At 41.6% G+C, this 15,356-nt stretch overlaps 1 protein-coding gene and 1 pseudogene across 1 annotated transcript in view; one reads left to right on the plus strand and one right to left on the minus strand.

The window, feature by feature from the left end:
• Positions 1 to 15,356, minus strand: part of Impg2 (interphotoreceptor matrix proteoglycan 2) — a 126,567-nt gene that overhangs the window by 96,592 nt on the left and 14,619 nt on the right. The window contains exons 4-5 of the mRNA XM_008848486.2: positions 11,995 to 12,026; positions 11,852 to 11,875 (exon numbers count right to left, since the gene is read on the minus strand). Coding sequence (XP_008846708.2) covers positions 11,852 to 11,875; positions 11,995 to 12,026 — 56 coding nt within the window. The remainder of the gene's footprint in view (positions 1 to 11,851; positions 11,876 to 11,994; positions 12,027 to 15,356) is intronic.
• On the plus strand, positions 13,269 to 13,360 carry LOC115066855 (annotated as a pseudogene).

Genomic DNA, 15,356 nt, shown 5'->3' on the forward strand with positions numbered 1-15,356 from the left:
AAGAGGGCTTAGACATAAATATCCCCCCGTGGTAGTCAAAGACCTAAAGAAAATTGTACGCACCTGTCGATCTTGCCAACCTTTCCTTCAGGTCCCCCCTCTTCAAAATTCGGGTACCAACCCCGGAGGCCTTAGCCCTAACAACCTCTGGCAAATTGATGTTACCCACTATGCCCCATTTGGAAAACTCAAATATATCTTCCTATCAGTTGATTCCTTCTCACATGCCTGCTGGGCAACAGCATACACGGGGGAAAAGGCCAAACATTCAATCAGTTACATGCTCCAATGTTTCACCACCCTTGGACTGCCTGATCAAATTAAAACAGATAATGGCCCATGCTTTGTAAGCAAGCCTTTCTTTGAGTTCCTTCAAACATGGAAAATCTCACACTCCACGGGCAATCCTTATAACCCTTGGGGACAAGCCATTGTTGAGAGATTCAACCAAACATTTAAGACTCAGTTACAAAAACAAAAGGGGGAGTCCCTGCCCCCACATGATCAACTGAAAAAGGCCTTATTTACCTTAAATATTCTAAATTTTTCCAAAGAAGACAAGTATTTGTCTCCCTCCCAAAAACATTGGTCCTCATCTACCAGCTACAGCTCCATTCTGGTCAAATGGAGAGACCTGCTCACTGGAGCCTGGAGGGGACCAGACCCACTTCTTACAGCAGGAAGAGGGTTTGGGTGTGTATTTCCCCAAAATGAAAAAAGGCCCCTCTGGGTACCTGCAAGAGACATTAAATATTTTCCCTCACAGGACGATGGATGGGACAAAGATGACTAATAAAATGCTATGATGGCACAACTTCATGATTAACAAATGCCAACAAAAGCAAAAGGTTAAACATGTCAACCAGGGGATAAACGCCCTTGAAAAGGCCTTTTTCTCTCTCTCTCTTGCAGAAAATGGAGCGCAAAATCCTCCTGATGCTGGCCCTCTCCCTAAACTGTCTACAGATGAGGAGTCAAGCCTATGGGTTAGACAATCCACATCAACCCCAGAAGGTCACCTCATTGGTGACCAATGTGGCCACATCAGATGCTATCAACAAAACTACTCAGATAACGCCCCCCTTCTACGTGGTGCCCAGACCTGCAATTTGATCTCTGCGATCTTGCCGCTGGATCGTGGGATGTGAGTGGATGAGTAGGCCAAGGGAAAACCAGGCTGGAATGTGGAGACAGAGGGAAGGAATGCACCCTGCCACTCGTGGGATCCCCTAACTCTCTGGCTGCTTGCATATCCTTAAAAGACATGAGTTGCTGTTGACAACGTTCTATGTCTGTCCCGGGTCCAATAGAACTGCATCTCAATTGCATACTTGCGGGGTGGGGGGGATGCCTTTTATTGTACAAGCTGGGGCTTTGAGAGCATGGGGACAGGGTACTGGATTGAGGGTAAAGGACCCATCTGTGTTAGTAGGGTCAAGCAACTACAACTGTCTACAAACCCATTATATGGGCAATGTACAAATTATCGTTATAACCCCATACAGATCAGCTTTACAGAGCAGGGAAGAAAAGAGGGAGGATGGGAAACTGGAAAGATGTTTGAGTTAAGACTCTATGTCTCAGGATGTGACCCCGGCCTCCTACTAATGATCAGGAGGGTTGTCGAACCCCTGCCTTACCAGGAGACAATGGGTCCGGCCCAGTTTCCACTGCCAAGGCCGACCACCCCTACATATGTCACTACTAGCCCAATGCCCACCAGTAATACCCTGGCGTCAGAAGCATCTGTGCCTGGTAACCCTGGCCTGGGCTTAAGTGGGACCAAGCAAGAGAACATTCATCGGGCAGTGCAGCTTGCTTATACTTTTCTCAATGCCTCTAGACCTGAACTTGCTGACCCATGCAGGCTGTGCCTAGATGCCAGCTCTCCAATGATGGAGGCCCTGGGGACAATGGGAAACTTCACGAACACTACTCACAGTGAAGCCCTCGGAGAAGAATGCTGTTTCTATGCTGATAATTCAGGAGTGGTTATGGATAATCTTGACAAATTAAAAGAGGACTTAAACAGGCGTCAGCGAGAACAGGAGTCCTGGTACCAACAGTGGTTCACTGCCTCACCATGGCTCACTACCCTAATTTCTACTCTGGTGGGGCCTCTCATAATCCTTATACTTCTCTGCACTATAGGACCCTGTGTAGTTAATAGGCTTATAAATTTCATAAAAAGAAAAATAGAACAAATACAATTAATGACGTTAAGAGTTCAATATGATCGCCTGCCCACTTCTCCCCTAGAGACACCAGACTAACCCAAGGCAGAACACCGACCTACCTAAATCAGGATCTGGCTGGTTACTGGAGCTCTTCCACAGGCTGAGGTGATGTTACAGAATAAAAGGAGATTAAATCTACTAATGGCTGAAAGAGAAGGCATCTGTTTATTTTTACAGGAAAAATGTTGCTTTTATGCCAATGGATCCGGGATTGTCAAGGATAAGATTAAAAAATTCCAAGAAGATCTAAAAAAGAGGAGGTGAGAGTTTCAAGAAAACCCCCTCTGGACTGGCTTACATGGTCTCTTGCCCTACCTCCTCCCCCTACTTGGCCCCCCTCCTCACACTTCTCCTTATCCTTACCATCGGGCCCTGGATATTTAACAAATTACAAGATTTGTTCACCAGAGAACAGAGGCAATCAAGTTACATCAGGTTGAGGTTCATTATCACAGGCTCACTAATCAGGAGCCAGGCTCTTACGATTGGCCATCCTCGTATGATTGCCCGACCCCTGCCCTCCGTGTGGCCAATGATGGGTAAGATGTCCCATGACAAGTACTCCTAAGACAGGACATGCACCCACATGGTGGCTAACAACCATCCCAAACTCCAGCTCCAGTGGATCCGACACACTCTTGTGACCTCTGTGGTTATTGCTAGACAGGGGCACACTTACATGCATGTACGCAATACGCTCAAACACATAAAATAAAAATAGCAAATAAAATAGTAAATAAACCTTGGTTCTTGAAGTTGTTTAGTTGTTGGGCCCTCGGGACCATCATAACACATGGCATGGAGGAAAATGAGGCCTAATATAATTTCATAAGTCAGGCTAAAGTTTAGTGACCTGTCTCTGGCCTGTCACTTCCATGTGGAGGTGACTCAGCAGTGCCCTATCTAAGATTGTCTCTGCCCAGTAACAACTGCGTAATAAATTCCCAGTGGCCCACAGTCTTTGCCTCAGATGACACATTCCTATACCCACCCCCTTTTCCACACCCCTTTTGCTTAAACTATATAAGTTGATGCCTGACGCAATAAAGTGAGTTCCTGCCTCAACAAGACTCCTGACTCGGTGTGGTTTATGAGTCGCCGACACTCACCATCCCACTCAGCCCCTAAGAGAGGGACCCAGGCTGGTCCTGGCCTCTCCCAGTGTGCCGTACCTGTCGGAGCAATCCAACACTCCAACCGCTATGCTGGCAAGCTATAGTCACACCTCCTTCCCATGTTCATCAAGGAGCCAAGGGGGGAGTCAGTTACCCCTCAGTCAACCTTTGCTGCATCAGTCAACATTAGCTGCATGTCGGGGGAAGGACAAAGGATCTATAAAGCTGAGAACACCAAGAGGCACCTCTCTCACCATTTTGTGCAGCTGTCAGGAGGTCACAGGGTCTGTATTTGAGTGTGGACTTTATGATGAAGCTATAAATGTGGGGTACCCACTATTTCTGTAAATAAACCCTTACCCTATGACCTGCTAAAAAATAATAATAAATAAAATATTTTTTAAAAAAGAAAAAGAAAAAAAATTTCACCAGAAACATTCTTCCAGTATTAAAAACTACCATCTTAAAAGAACAACATATTAAACCATTATACCAAACCAATTATTACTTGTTCTTCAGAACACATCTGCATTGCTTACTAAATGATCAATCACCTTGAAGAACATAAAGGAATATGACATCTGGAAAAGTTACTTTGATGAGCAGAGTAGGGCCTGAGTAATAAGAAACCATCAGGAGGCATCTCTGGTTGTAGGATGTGCAGGTAAAAATAAAATGAGATTTAGGTACTTTTCTAATAGATAGCATAATCAAGCCTAAACAGGGCCATCAATTGTCCAGAGGCAATCCACTCTTAGTTGCCTTAACACCACAGACAGTAAAAATGATATCCAAATGGGGGAAGCAAATTCCCCAGGGTCATCCAAAATACCTAGCCATATCCAGTTCCTTTACAATAATAATGAACAATAATGGAATAATTACAACTGAATTTACTGAACCTTTACCCTGAGTCAAACGCTGTGTTAAGTGTATTCTCCTGGTTAGCTCATTTAATTCTGGCAACCACTTTGAAAGGAAGATATTACTCCCATTGAAAGACCCAAGAAAATTAATGCTAGCAGAGGAATTTGTCCACAGAACCAGGCTATAGGGCAGAAGTAGGAGGCTACGATGTAAAGTAAACTTGTTTGACCTCAGAAACCCCAGTTTCATTCATTTTAATTCACTGCTTCACATATACCCTTGTGTGACACATACTCTTAAGAAAGTATCTCTCAGTCTTAATGGCAGTGACTCATAGAAACTAAATGGCCTGGAAGTTGAAGTGCATGAAGGTCCAGAAGAGGAAAGGGAACTTGGTCAGAGCTGGGGACCTGTGGCGAGCACCTGGGTGTGAACAGCACCATGAAGCAAAGGGAGAAAAGCACATGGGGCAGCAAGAACAGGATGAAACGGTAGAGAAGCCAGGCCTCGGTGGGTCAGATTGTCACCACACCAAAATCAAATGCAAACTAGTGTTCTAACTTGGCAAGCATTCAGAATGGAGAACTTTGCTTACTTCAGAGGGATAACATTTCACTACTGAATTCAAGATAGTATTATTTTAGTGGTGATAAGTAGGAAATTCTTGGTAATTCAATTACTCTTCCAACATTTCAATAATTATTACCTCACTTCCTACTCACTCTCCTTTTGAAAGACAGCAAAGAATGCACAATAAGAATCTTCTCACAGGGCTGGAGAGATGGCTCAATGGTTAAGAACACTGGCTGCTCTTGCAGAGAACCTAGGTTTGATTCCCAGCACCCACATATCGGCTAACAACCATTTGTAACTCCAATTCCAGGGATTCAGTGCCCTCTTCTGACCTCCATGGGCATTGCATGACATGGGTGCACTTATACACACGGAAGCAATACACTCATACACATAAAATAAAATAAAAATAATAAAATATTTCTTTAAAAAATAATCTCACATGTTTTTAATACTTGGGTCTCTGCAGGGGCAGGTCTGGAACAAAGGGTGTGTTGAGCTTAGAGACAGAAACATGACTTCAGTTCTAGGCCAAACCACAAATTTGGAACTGGTTAGCTAAGACCTTCAGCTTAACACCAGAGCAAACAGGCCCTGACTACCTCATTTTCTCAGCTCATCCAGCACAGTATTCATTCTTTTTTGTTACTATCTAATAATGTCAGTGGAATTCAGAAGGGATTGTATCAAAAGACACTCATAGTCACATGGAAAGTAAAATTTAGAAAGTTGGTGACTAGAGGTGTCATTCAGTGGATCAATTCCCAAGACACCCCAGCCCCCCTGCAAAAAAACCTGTGAAACATCTCAAGCATGGATCTGCATTCAAACAGTTCTTCCCCTTGATAATTTTCCATGCTTTGCTCTTGAATTCAACATTATAATCTGCAAGGAACAGCAAAAGAAATCAAAGCAGTAAGTCAGGAATCTTGACTGCTAGCCTCCAGGTACACCATTAATTTTGTGTATTACTTGATAAAATACCTTAGTTGGTCTAGGCATGAAATTTTCAATCTCTGAGTCAGGAGTGCCTATATCATGAAAGTGTTGAGGAAAACTAAATGAAACAGTATGTGCAGAAGCATTATGAAAGCATTAAACACTGAAAGGGAATAAGAAAAACCAGGAGTTACTAGAACACTGAAGCATATCATCCCCAGTGGAACAAAACCATGCTGAAAAATGTATATTTGGCTTTGTAATCTATGATGGGCATCATCAACTTCAAACAGAACCTAATGAGATTAGGAGCTGAGAGATGGCCCAGTGCTTAAGAGCACTTGATGGTCTTCCAGAGGACCCAGCTTCAGCTATCATCCTTAACTCTAGTTCCAGGATATCCAACACCTTCTTCTGGCCTCTGTGGTTATTGCACACACATGGTGCACTTATATATATGGAGGCAAAACACTCATACACATAAAATAAAAATAAATGAAATTTTTTAAGTCAATGAGATTTTTCTAAAAGCCCCAAAAGCAGTTGTTATAAAAACATCACCAGAAAATTGATATTAAACTTGGCAACCTAGCAAATTTTCAATTACTCAATTGTACATTTAGCAAACATTTAGTAATCACATATCCTAGTGTGTCTTGTACAGTTATTGGGGCTACTAATAAAACCATATAGCAGGGGTTATGCAGTGATTGGAGCTAAGTAGAGAGGCTTTCAAGGTATATGGGCACAACAGAAGAAACAGCTAGAGTAAAGCTTCTAAAAACTAGGTGATGTAGGAAATATATAAGACTGCCTTAACTACTAAATAGAAAGAATTAATAAGCGAGGAATGAAAACTCAGAAGAAAAAGAAACAAGGCCGAGGTTTCTAAGAGAAAGAGGACATGAGGTTCTGAGTACCAGTAAAAAAAATGAAGAGGCTTGTCAAATGATATCAGGAAAAGCTTAAAATGGCATATAGCAGAGTATTAGCTCTAAGTTATACAATAACATGTATGTTAAGAGGTTGCATAGAAGAAGCAATTTGAATTACAAAGAAAAGTTGTCATGGAAGTTGATCTCAATATCAGAGTGGAATAGCAGTCTCTAGAGACTGGAAGGGAATACAGCAAGGAAGAAAAGAAGCCTGATAAAGGCCACCAAAACACGGAAGGACTTAGTTCTGGTTTTCCACAGCACAGTAAGGCAACAAACAACATTCACGGATGTCTAGCAAAGTGTCCCATCTGGATCAAAGTTTCCTTAAAAAAGTGAAATAAACTAGAGGTGTAGCCCAGTGGTAGAGCACTTGCCTAGCATGTATGAGTGCTAGGGATCCACCCCCAGCACCGCAAGAAAGAACACCAGTGAAGTGACTTGTCCTAGTTATGAGAGTTCAAGCATCCCCAGAACTATCCACTTACTGTGCTCACCATCATCTCTGGGTGAGAGTCAGAGCAGATGGTGCTGCTTGTCTGAGATTTTTCATAATTTTTTTCAAGAAAAGATTTTTGTCGGGGGATGGGAGGACAATGACAGGGGAAAAGGGTATAAAAATGATTAAGAGCTGTCATAAAATAACAAAAGCTCAATAAAAACTAAAAAATAGAATCATTTATAGTGCTAGAAGGTGCTATGAAGGTTGCTGGGGGAGAAAGTCCCATTAATGGTCTCACCCAGCAGTAGACCCTTAAGTCTACAATGCCAACCTGCCAGGCAAGATATGCCCACTGATACAATAGTGATATGACTGTCATATGGGTAACCAACCACTTTCTGATTGGGTTTGAGGTCCATTCCACAGGAGGAATCCATAGCAGATACTGCAAACCTTGTCCAAAGCCCATGTAGTGCAAGTCACGGGCTCTAGGAGGGAACCATCTCCTCTTGGTTTGCTAAATGGACATGGTGTCAAATTGCCTTCTAAATATTTATGTTTATACCCACAGGTTAGTGCTGCTCTCAACCTTGATCACAGAAGTTTCTGATTGCAATGAGAAAAGTTACTACTGAGATTCAAGGGTCAAAGTGTTGAGAATAAGCGACTGTTGAATAATCATCCCTAAATGGGACATTAGTATCACTGCCTCCAAAGCTCAGGAACATTGAAGAAGAGGAGGTCAAAAGAATGTAAGAGCCAGAAGACGGAAAGAAATGCTGTGAAATGCTGTCTTCTGGAAACAACATGGCTATTGTACTCATGAACTCACAACACCAGTGTGGACCTGCACAAGAATAGGTCCAACAGCATTCCATCATGGATCAGGGTTGGGCTCATAAAGTCTCACGTCTCACCAAGGCACTATAGGCAGTTAGTGGTTGTTGGGAGAGAGGAAGTCATATTACTTCAATGGTATAGCCACCTGTAAGCTGCCAATGCTCAAGTAAATAACCCCCCACCAATGTTCATGAAGGCAACCCTAATTAAATGTAATAAACCACCAAAACAAAGACATGAAAGTAGGAAGGGGGACTTGTCGGGAAGATGAGGGAATTTGGTGGAAAGGGGAAAGGGACAAGAGACGATAATGGGGGAAACATGATCAAAGTGGATATTATATATAGGTATTATTTTGTGGAAGAACAAATAAATTTTAAAAATATAATGATTACTGAATTTAGGGGTATTTTCTAATGAAATCCAACCCATAAAATGTTTATACTACCAAACTAGTCAGCAAGCATTTTCCTGACATTGCTAGAGTACCCCAGAGTCGCTAACTATTTTGATAGCTACAGTTTTCTATAACAGGAATTTGGGTCAGGCGTGGTGGTTCACATCTATAATTCCAGCTCCTGAGAAGCAGAGGCAGGAGGATTAATACAAGTTCAAGGCCTGCTTGAGCTACATAGCAAGTTCTTGGCAAACCAGAAACCAAAGAGTAAGATTCTATCTCAATAAATAAGCAAAAAAAAGAGGGAAGAGATTGTTGGGTTTTAATTCTCTAGTTTTGTTATTGGTTTTCGTTTATTTTTGAGACAGGCTGGCCTGAAATGCTATAGATCACTGAAGCTCACCTTGAACTCCTGATCCTCTTGCCTCCACCTCCAAAGTGCTACGATTACAGACACCCAACTAGCTAAAAACAGGTTTTGAAAACATTCCACAAGTTTTCTGAACTACAGACAACTATTGTGTATACTATTTCACAGGGACTAAATGGGGGGGCTCTACAAAATATAAAACACTATGTTGATACACACTGATATGTTGATGGTTGATGATAGGGTCAGGGAATTATTCTGCCGTCCCTCTACTGGTGCACTATTTGCCCAAGAATACTGCCAGTTTTCCCAAGGACAACCCTGCCTACATCTGTGATAGAGCACAGCACAAGGCATAGCAGATTCCCCCTCTGTGTTCACTGAATGTGTAGAGCACAGAACCAACCACAATCACACAGGACCCACTTCTCACCTCCATGGTAAGAATTCTGAAAATATCAAAAAGCATTTTCTTCAAATAATCTTTTATAGGAGCATAGAAAATATAAATTTGGGAGTGGGTTTTGGGGGTTCAGACAGGCTTTCCCTATAGCCCCAGCGGGCCTGGAACTCACTATGTAGACTAGACTGACCTAGATCTCATAAAGATCTGCCTGCCTCTGCCTCATCGCCCAGCAAAAATATAAACCTTTAACATGCTGAAAGCTATTCCACTCCCTCTGAAGAACATTAGACAAGAATTTGGGGGAGTTGAGGGTGAATATGACAAAGATACATTTTATCCATGTATGAAATTCTCAAATTAATAAAAATATTACATGTTAAAAAGAACATTAGATAGAGGAAAACATTCCATTTTAATATTTATACACTGATCTTTCCATTTGCAATAAACATGCTAGCATATGACAACCCTCTCAGCAGTTTCTCGACACAGTCCAACTTCTGTTCCAAGTGAACACTTCTTTGTACGTGCATGTTTGCCCTTCTTTGTTACACTATTTGCTCATCAGAAACCTTTCGATGCTGAGACTCACTGTTTTCAACATCAACTGCTCATAAGAATCACCTGAAGATTTAAAATTCCCCATGTCCAGGCCATATTGTAAATCTATTAAGCCAGCGTTGCAAACTTCTGGCCTAAAACTTCATAAACGAACAAGGCCATCTGCTTATAAACAAATATTTAGGCCAAAAAGAGATCAGTACCACCACTCCACAGGAAAGAGTTAAACATCAACCAAACATCCTCTTCATCATCACAGTGTGGAACACTTCATCAAAACACTCTTGATGGGCAGAACAATGGACACCCTGCTCCATCTCCTCCTGTATTCTTGCCTTACAGTGCTTGGAGCATTTTCTAATCATAAGCGAAGGGGACAAGTATCTTAGAGAACCCTGAAGTAACTGGACTGGAGATTTCAGAATAGGCCAGTTCCTTCAAGTTCCTCATCATTTCAAACCTCCATTCAAATCTGCCCATTACCTGACCAGCGCAGCTCTTCCCACATGCTGTTCATACAAGTGTGAAAATTTTCAGGACTGGAAGGGCCCCAGCATAGTCACTGCTTGCTGAAGTGGCATTCACAAATAACCTCTGAACTCTGTCAGTAGTAAAGCCACACCCAAAGAGACCACATGACCCCACATCTAAGTAGTGCCCAATCCCACACCCTAGCACAGACTCAGTGGTACCTTGAGCAGCATGAATGACTAAGACCATGAGGCTCCATTCTCTTCCTAGTCACTCAGGTTCTTTGAAATCTCCTGCATATATATTTCAACTATGTCTTGATTCTGTTGTACAAGCTGCAGTTCTGAACACTGGCTTATTTACTTAATTTTTCAACCTACTGGTGATTTCCTATATAATCAACTGTATGCTGGATAGTCTGAGGCTAGACAGAATTCAATCTTTAGTCACTACTTTCGCAGCCCGCTTTATACTACTACTGCCTAGAAAACAGCCCTATGCCTAAAGACTCATACTGACAGATTCATCGGGGTGGGGGTGAGACAGGGTGTCCCTGAAGCCCCAGGTAGCTGTAACTCACTATGTACCCCAGGCTGACCTCTGTCTCACAGAGATCCACCTGCCTTTGCCTCCAGAGTATTGGGATTAAAGGTATGTGCCACCACACCCAGCTACATCTTATCTTATTTTATTTTATGTATATGAGTGTTTTGCCTTCATGAACATGCACCACGTGCATGCAGTGTCCACAGAATCCAGAACAGGGCACTGGATCCCCTGGAACTGCAGTAGGTTTTGCGCCACTATATGGGTACTGGGAACCAAACCCAGGTCTTCTGTAAGAGCAGTCAGTGCTCTTAAATAACTGAGCCATCTCTCCAACCCTGATTTTTAAAAATATTTTATTGAGTTTTTGTGCATGTCATATAATAGATCTTAATCAAATTTAGACCCCACTCCCCATCCAACTTACCCCATATGCCCCCCCACACACACACCCTGTATTTCATGCATTCTGTCATCTATGTTAAGTTCTATCCAGTCAAGCATTTGTACCCAGATATTCTTTGGTACAAGTTCATCCATTGAAGCCTAGTCAACCTATCTAGAGTCACTCCCTTAAAGAAGATCTACTTTTCTTCATCCCACAATAATCAGTTGCCAATAGTTCCTCAACTAGGGTTGGAACCCAGTTCTGTGTTGGGTTTTTGTCTCATTGAGTCAGCATGGGTCTTGTGCATGCTGTCACTGTTGTTGCAAGTTCATATGAGCAAGTTCCCAGAGCCCTGAAAGCCACTGTTTCCATATGTTCAGGCACCAACCCTGGCTCTTTTAAGCTTTTTGCCCCCTTTTCCACAATGGTTCCTGAGCCATGGGTGAATGGGGTTTAATATAGGCTATAAATTCTATGGTGGTGTTCTGAGAAGGCCTTAAGATAAGGAGACTGGGACTGGAGAGATGGCTCAGCGGTTAAAAACACTGGTTTTTCTTACAGAAGACCCAGGTTTGAATCCCAGCACCTACATGGCAGCTAACAACTGTCCATAACTCCAATCCCAGGGGATCCGACAGCCTCTTCTGACCTCCACAGGCATTGCAACAACACGGGTGCACTTACCTACATGCAGGCAATACATGCATACACATAAAATAAAATAATAATTAAATTTTTTTTAAGATAAGGAGATTGGGACTTACCCAGAGGGTTGGTCCTTACAGGAACTGAAAGAAAACAGAAAAAGAATCATGACACTGGGGTAAGTCTTGGAGAAGGTAGACACATCTATAATGCCAAACATAAATATATATTGACATAAATTTAGGGGAAAAGACAGACTTACATGCTTGTGGTTTCCTTTATGTAAGTCAGTTTCTAAGGAAAACAAATATATAAAATGACAAGTTATCAACAAAGGTATAACAATGACTAAGTGATTAAGCAGCCAATAAAGCTTAATCCATTGAATTCACTGATTTCCAAACATGGTGGAAGCTTTGTTACTTGTCTCTAAGGCAAATAATGAAAACAGGCACTAACAATGCTGTTTATTACACAAGTGTGGGAACATCCAGCGCTCAGTGTCTGTTTCTGTGCCTGAAGTTCTTATGCTCTTTTTTGTTGTTGGTTTGCTTGGTTTGTTTTTGAGACAGTCTCCCTGTAGCCCCCAGCTGGCCTAGAATTTGCTGTGTAGACCAGGCTGGCCTCAGTCTCACAGAGATCCACCTCTGCCTCCAGAGTACTGGAATTAAAAGTGTGCACCACCACAACTTGGCTTCTTATGTTTTCTTAAAGAGTGTATAAACAAGTTTTGCCTGTTAATCATTCACAAAGATCTAAAGTTTTATATTAACCTACCTTGGACTTAGAATCAAAGAATGTTGTGATATAATAAATTATAGCTCCCATCCTGTTACATATAAATATATAAAGTAACTGATATCTGGTTTTTTTTGTTGTTCAGACAAAAAGATAAACCATATTACTAATGGATTTGTTTTTCTTCAGAGGCATTTCAAAACAAAGTTTCTCCAAATTTCCACTTAAATTGGTCATTTTATTTTGAGAGAAAAATGATAAATAACGGACTGCCACAGTGAGATGCCTCAGCAGCTTCAAAGCAGTTGCTGCACAAGGCTATCAACTTGATTTCAAGTCCCAGAACCCATGTAGAGGGAACCAACTCCACGAAGTTGTCTTTTGACCTCCACACAGGCACTGTGGCACACACACACACACACACACACACACACACACACACACACACACTCGCATCACTAAAAGTAATCATAAACACAATTTTTAAAATAAAATAATAGCTATTTTTTAAGATGAAAAGAACACTAACTTAGTTCAGAAGGTCTACTTTCAAGTTCTAGGCTCCTCTCCCTAATTATAAAGACTACAAAGACAAATCCCAAAATATCCATAGTGCCCTGTATCAACTTCCTCATCTGTTGAATGGAAGAAATATTACCTAAATACCTCTAATAATATCATTTAAAAACTCACTACTTTACTTATTCAATAGTCTTCCCAAAATAATCTGTCTCTCCCATACTTTATTACCTCAAGGTTGGTGAGTCCTTTGGCTCTGTTTAAAATACAAACCACATAAACCATTTTTGGTTCATACGTGTAAAGATTGGGTTGCCTGACATGTGCCACCCTCAGACCCTGTTACGAATTGGCACATTACCCGCCTGACATGAAAAAAAAAAAAAAGATAAAATCCAGACCACACCACTCTCCGTCACTTCAAACCCAAGAATCAAATAATTCACATTTCTTACAGCATCTCAAATGAACATTTCAAAACTGAGTAGTTCAACCTTCCTGCATCTTCTACAAAGCTGCTCTTCTGCCTGCGTTCCTGATCTTCTTCACTCATGCTAGAAACCTGGAGGCTTACAGCCCTACCCTCCCATCCAATCTGTCACAGTCCCACAAGTTGTGTTAGGCTTTTGCCCATCATATTCCCAGTCTCTAGCTCATGGTCAGGTCAGGAACCTCATCCTCCCAGGCCTGAAGGACTGAGAGGCTTCCTGCCTGGTCTCTCTGCCATATTATCTCCTATAACTCTTCATACAGTGTTTAAGGACATAATTACCTTTTAAAGAGTCTAGAACTGTGCCACCAAGATGGCTTGGCAAGGAAAGGTGTTTTGCTGCTAAGCCTGATAACCTAAGCTCAAATCCCCAGAATCCACAAGGCAGAAGGAGAGAACTAACTCCCACACTCCCACAGATTATCCTCTGACCTTCATACATGCGCCATGACACACACAATAAATAAGTGCCAGAAAAAAAAAAAAACTGTTTTTTTATCCCAAAATTGTCACGCCAGATCCTGTGACTTACCTCCTCACAACCCTGAAATGTTTCCTGTCATCTATAGAGCCAAATCCAAGCTTCTTAATTTTTGCAACTTTTCTTATCTGATCTGTCGTGTTTAGCTCTAGTTTATTGGCCCAAATTATTCCCTACAAACCCAGCTTATGTTGTCCCTGCCATCTACCCTGCCCATCTTCTACTTCTCAGCCAACTAGATGCAAGCCAGGCAACACATCACGGCCCCCCTTTTTTCAGGGTCTCCCTAGCCCCAGCCAGCCTGGTACCCACTATGAAGACCAGGCTGACCTCGATCTCATAGAGATCTGCCTACTTCCGCCTCCTGAGGGCTGAAATTAAAGGCTAGGCCACCATGCCTGGTGAACATCGCCCCTTTTGTGCAACTCCTAAATAATTACTGAAACATTCCTTAGGCCTTCAAATCTAAACTTAAAGTTCTGTTTGTGGGGCTGGAGTGATGGCTCAGCAGTTAAGAGCGCTGGCTGCTCTTGCAGAGGACCTGAGTTCGATTCCCAGCACCCCCATAGCAGCTAACAACAGTCCATAATTCCAGTTCAGACCTCACCCCCTTCTCTCCTCCACAGGCATTGCACAACACAAGTGCACCTACCTACATGCAGGCAAAATACTCATACACATAAAATAAATATTTAAAAAAGAAAATTTCCATTTGTAAGAAATGCATTTCAATATAACATGACAAGGTTCTGTTGTTAAGGTATTAGTAACTCATCACAGATATTTCTTGCTTTAATAGCTAATCCTATATCATGAACATGACATACATGATACTGATAGATAAATATGCATATGAACACATTTCTTTTTTCATAGAATAACTATTCCACAGCCATTGAATTTTTAAAATCAATAATGATTGAAAATAAAAGCACAATAACATGGATTTGAGTTTGGTTTTCAGCTGTTCCTTTAATAATTATTTTTAGTATATAATACTTGCAACCAATATTTAAAATAATATTCATGAACTTTATACATTGCAGCAAGTAGGAAAAAACATTGTTGTTATTGTTTATATTTTTATTTCAATGAATGATTACTTTATCATGCAAATGAAAAAATTATCACATAAAGACAGCAAGATGGTTCAGGTTGTTGTACAACCTTGATGACTTGACTTTAATCCCCAGAACTGAGTAAAAAAAACAGATACAGTTACATGCATCTATAATCTCAGTATTCCTACAGAAAGATGGTGACAGAGGCAGGAGAATCAGCCAGAAGACCATGTACAGAGGAGTGATTCCCAAAAAGTTGTCCTCTGACCGTCACACATATGCCGGGGCACATTCTCTCTCTCTCTCTCTCTCTCTCTCTCTCTCTCTCTCTCTCT

The sequence above is a fragment of the Nannospalax galili genome, unplaced genomic scaffold, assembly GCF_000622305.1.
Source record: "Nannospalax galili isolate Female #2095 unplaced genomic scaffold, S.galili_v1.0 scaffold1184, whole genome shotgun sequence".
Taxonomy (NCBI): Eukaryota; Metazoa; Chordata; class Mammalia; order Rodentia; family Spalacidae; genus Nannospalax; species Nannospalax galili.